This window comes from Solanum pennellii, chromosome 11 (assembly GCF_001406875.1).
Source record: "Solanum pennellii chromosome 11, SPENNV200".
NCBI lineage: Eukaryota > Viridiplantae > Streptophyta > Magnoliopsida > Solanales > Solanaceae > Solanum > Solanum pennellii.
In genome coordinates this window covers 58,812,339-58,817,630 of record NC_028647.1, presented here as the reverse complement: position 1 = coordinate 58,817,630, position 5,292 = coordinate 58,812,339, and the positions used below count along the sequence as shown (strand labels likewise).

The 5,292-nt window shown below is 36.0% G+C and overlaps 1 protein-coding gene across 12 annotated transcripts in view; it reads left to right on the top strand.

Annotated features, from left to right (window-relative positions):
• Positions 1-5,089, top strand: part of LOC107004487 (protein NLP6-like) — a 10,431-nt gene extending 5,342 nt beyond the window's left edge. For 3 of the 12 annotated variants that reach the window (XR_003575268.1, XR_003575267.1, XR_003575260.1), the window contains 3 exons: positions 637-3,242; positions 3,505-4,559; positions 4,698-5,089. Coding sequence is in view for 1 of the 12 variants with exons in the window: in XM_027913071.1 (XP_027768872.1) it covers positions 3,667-4,455 (789 nt within the window). In the remaining 11 variants the exon portion in view is untranslated. The remainder of the gene's footprint in view (positions 1-636; positions 3,243-3,504; positions 4,560-4,697) is intronic. The other 9 variants (XR_003575262.1, XM_027913071.1, XR_003575265.1 and 6 more) reach the window with 8 other exon arrangements.
• The last annotated feature ends 203 nt before the right edge of the window (positions 5,090-5,292 follow it).

Genomic DNA, 5,292 nt, shown 5'->3' with positions numbered 1-5,292 from the left:
GGGGGGGGGGGGTTTAGATCTCTCCATGACATTTCTAATACTTTTGCCTCTAAAGGTTGGTGGAACTTTAGAACCCAAAATTCTCTTCTCACTAAGTTCTTAGAAGCCAAATATTGTAAAAGAACTCAAGTTGTTGCCAGGAAAAAGAATTATTCTCAATCTCACATTTGGAGAAGGCTCATGGATGCCAGGAATGATTGTGAACAAAATATTCTTTGGAAAGTGGACAGTGAAAATCTTTCTTTTTGGTGGGATAATTGGACTAACAGAGGGGCTCTTGCTATGTTGGTGGACCAAAGTACTCATTCGAAGAATACTCAAGTCTCTGACTTTAGTAATTCTAATCACTGAAACACTAGTAAGCTTGATAAAATTTTACCTTCTGATTTAGTTGTCCACATTTTAATTATCAAAGATTTTTGCTGGTAATCAAGACCATGCTGTTTGACACCTGAACACACAAGCTCTTTCTCCTCAAAATCTGCCTGGAATGCTCTTAGACAATCTAATGGCTCCTCCCTGACTTTTAAAAATATTTGGCATACAAAATTGCCTTCCGAAATTCCCTTTCATATGCTTAGGCTCCTTAACAATAAGTTGGCTACAGATGATTCATTATCTCGTTTTGGTGTATAGGGACCTTTCAAATGTTTTTGTTGTCACAATGGAATGAATGAGGACATCAACCACCTCTTTAGCTATGGTCAAATAGCGGAGTAAGTTTGGAAATTTTTTGAAGATACTTTGGGACTGCTCTGGCCTAATTCTGATAGCATTCGTACTAAGCTTATGAGATGGTGGCGTATTAAATATACCAACAAAGTGCTTAAATTGACCACTCAATGCCTTCCTTCTGTGATTTGCTGTGAATTATGGAAACGTAGATGCACTTATAAATATGAAGGCAACAAAATTTTGTCTGGCAACATTATTCTTCAAGCTACATACCACATTCATTTGATCCTCACTTCCCAGTTCCCTTCACTAAAGTTTCCCACAAAATTCCGAAGCATTTGTCGGATGATGGAGAATATCAAGCCTAAGGTTTATATCAACCCCGTCCTATGGAGTAAGCCTAATTACGGAGAACACAAGCTTAATATTGACGGTTGCTCTAAGGGCAATCCCGGAATTGCCGGTGGTGGAGGTATTTTGACGAATCATATGGGTCATATGATCATGGCTTTCACAACATATTTTGGTCACTCTTCTAACAACTTGAACAAGGCACGTGCTATCAATATTGGATTGAAATGGTGTATTGATCACGGTTTCAATATTCATACTATAGAATTTGATTCCTTGACTGTGATTAGCATGATCAACAAAGCTGCAACTACAATATGGAGCATTAAGGAGGAAACTAATGACATCCATAATATGATTTCAAAGGAAAAGTTTCAGTTCATTCATATATTTAGGCCTAGGGAAAGAAATATCACTGTTGATCTCTAGGCCAACTTTGCGGAGCTTGATTGGAAAAATGACTTCTTCACTGAAACTATACACTTACCAAGGAAGATTGTAGTCACTAAGAAAAATGATGAAGAAGCTCGTCCAAACTTTAGAATCAGATTAAGGAAAAACACTTTTATCTTCGACCCTGGTTGAGCTCTTCTTGAATGGTACTAGGTATTCTATCCTATACTTTTTTGGAAGCCTAATTGTACTAGGAACAATCTTCCTCTTTTGCTTTACTTTTGGAAGCTAAAATTGTAAGCATAACTTACCATTCTAGCTACTCTTGTATGAGGTAAGGTTGGTCCTCCTCCGTAACCTTTTGCTTTGAAATGGAATCTTCTTTGCTGTTTTTAAAAAAAAAAGCTTAAATCATTATCAACCATTCAAATTGTATTATTGTATGAAATTATTCATGTGGAAGTTGTTGCTCCATACATTATATGACACATTTTTATGTTAAGACTATTTGATTAAAATAAAAGTTCTATTTAAATGCCTTCTTCTACTAATTTTTGGCACGTCATTTGTGTCACATTAATGATCGTTATGATGGAATCATGAGTAGTGTTGGATTAACCCCAGCAACTAAAAAGAATTTGAAAAATGTGAGGCTTGTAGTAAAGTTAAAAATCACAAAAACTCTCATTTTCAAGTTAAGAAAAAGAACTAATTTATTAGAATTAATTCATACTGATATTTATGAACTTGGTGAAATTTCAACTCGTTTCCCTGGTTTTTGGGTCCCAATCAAAACGTGTAAAGTTTGAGAGTAAGTTGGTGAAATTTCAACTCGTTTCCCTGGTTTTTGGGTCCCAATCGAAACGTGTAAAGTTTGAGAGTAAATTGTAATGCTATTTGAATAATATTTACTCCTGACATGACAAAAATTAAATTCAATAAAGAACAAGTAGTGCCAACTCCACAACATTTTGCTTTAGCAATTCCCACAGTGGCTACAAAGTGGAAAAATGTATTTCCACAAAAACTAGAGTATAAATGAGCAGGTCTAATTTTGTGTCAAAAACAAAAGCAAGTGTGGACTAAGGGAATTCTGTTGTATTGTATGGAGCATCTTGTTCAGCAAGTTTCAGAGGTATGTTCCGTAATGCCTTGTAAACTGGACTGGTGTCAACTGAAGCCCAATGGCTGGGCATTTTGGAGTATAAAAGACGACGATGAGTTGCAGTACCAGCAAACAATCTGTGAGTCAGTTGTGAATATCAAACTATTTTTGCTTCTTTTGTTTTTGTTTTGAATCTTATCTTCTTGATCCAGCTGCTACTGATTCTGTTGTTTCCACATCTGCAATGGTGAAATTGAGGATCAAATGTCTTATGGCTAAAATATTGATTCCATATATTTCTCTTGTTCAATTCTGGTTAACCCATCCAGGTCAATGGATCGACTTTCCTGTCAACTGCGGATCAACTATTTGTTTTCAATGAGGAAATTGATAAGAGACTTTCTTCATACAGGAGGCTCTGTCTCGATACTTGGATTCCCATTGATTACTACAAGGAGGCTCTGTCTCGATACTTGGATTCCCATTGATTACTACAAGGAGGCTCTACTTGCCCCCCTGTGCGAGTTTTCAGAAGATGGTTGCCAGAATATAACCCCGACGTCCAAAGGCAGAGTTTCCACTGCTTCAAACTGCAATTAGCTTGGGATTACATTCTTATTATGCATTTCCACTTCTCGAACTCCCTGATCAGCGGTGCCTTGGTGTATTTGAGATTGTATCTACAAAACCATCTCTCCGTCTTCCCAATCTTATTAAGGTATTTGCTAGTCTCTTTTATTTTTAGAATGCTCAAGTATACTGGTTATTCACTTTTGTTTGAACAAGTCCATAATCCTTGTTTAATTTTCCATAATAGTGGTTGAATTTCAAATCAGTTGGGTTGTACATTCCTAACCCAATAAACATACTTCTTGGACTTTTAGAGTTATGGTGTTGTTGCCCTTTTTATTAAAAGTAAAAAAAAGAAGAAGAAGAGATCAGTCCCACTAATTTCATAGCTTATTTTATTATTTTTATAGCCGTTGGACGATGATAGAATTGACAATATAGAGGAAGGGTTATATGAGATCCTTCAAAGACATAGTTGTATTCCCTTTGCACAAATTTGGATTCCTTTTTCTCCATCTGCCTCTTTGAAAGTGTTGTATCGTGCTGCTGCTGTCAAGGATTATTCGAGTTTAATGTATGATGAGTTTGAATATGCTTCTGAGGTCTGCTTTATTGCAAGCGGTGAGGCATTGGTGGGGAGGGCATTTGCATCCCAAGGTTCATGCTTTTGCAAAGATGTTACTCTAGTAAGCATCAAAGAGTACCCTTTGGTGTCTAGTGCACGAAATGCTAGATTCACTCAGAGTTTTGCTATTTGTTTGCAAAGTAAATGCACCAACAATTTTATTTGCGTAGTTGAGTGCTTTCTGCCACCCAATGAAATGGTTGTTAGAGATACAAAGACTTTCTTAAACATGCTTTTATACACAATGAAAGAGCAACTTCCCGGTTTCATAGTTGCTTCTGGAAATGAACTAGGGCAGAGGATGATCGTTGAAGTTGTTAAAGTTACCCCAAGTGATGAACTTGACTCCTTTGAAATTGGCCAACCTCTGTCAAGTGTTCAACCAGTTCAGGATGGAGGAGAAACAACAGAAATGGATTCTTTCTGTCAACAGTCAAATTTACAGAACGGGGAGAATAATGGTGCTAATGCACTGCTGGTTTCTTCCTGCTTATTACACAAGAGTGACTCACTCAACTGTGAAGAGACAGTGGAAGTTCATCCGTTACTTCCTCATCCAATAGAGGAAGCCGTGACAAACAGAGGAATAGGTAACGTGGATGTAGTAGCACATGATGACCATATTGAAGATACAAGTGAAATGACGCAACTTGATTCACACTCTGAGCAACCTAATTTAGAAATTAATTCTGCGGCAAATGCAAGGACTAACAATGACAATATCCATTTGACATAAGAACATCGCAATACAAAGGATAGGAAAAGATCATGGGATTACTCGCAAGATTCTGGAGCAGCATTTTGGCTTGACTCTTCAAGATGCTGTCAAAAATCTACATGGTAAGTTCACTAACTTTAGCGCATTTGAGGTTCTTAATTCCTTGTGTGTTATTATGTACGCTCCTATATATGCTTTAACCGAAATGATTTATGCATAGGTTCACTGAAATCCCTTTTTGTGTACTTCTTTTATTGCAGTTAGTCGAGCAACACTGAAACGAATATGTAGAGAATATGAAATCACTAGATTAGTGGTTGCCCCAGAAGCTGAAACATGAAGGATTTTCTGTAAGTTTTGTGATGGTTCATCTTCATTGCAGAACATTAGTGATGTTATCTTTTGGTTACATGGTGTTTGTCTCTTCCCTGAGGTGTTGTTAACAGCAAAGGTAAAATAGACACAAAAGAATAAATTATCTCTTAATTTTTCAAACTAAACAAGTATTGTTGGATAACTATTTTTAGTATAGTAAATAAGTAAAAATGAAAGGAGATAATATGTGTTGTTTAAATTAGTTGACTTGTTGTGTACAAAACTTGTATTAAAGTGAATTTTTCTTTTTGAAAAGAGTTCATCACTGTCATATAAATCAAGAATTATGGATGATTTTATAAATTCAATAAAGAACAAATAGTACTAACTTTAACTCCACAATTTTTTGCCTATATTTTATCTTTGACAAATTCCATAGTTTAGTGGGAAAATGTACGATTTCCACAAAAATGCAGAGTCACTTTGAACTTCTTGAGCTTTTTAATCCACTTGCATCATCAATAAACTAAAATTTTGATT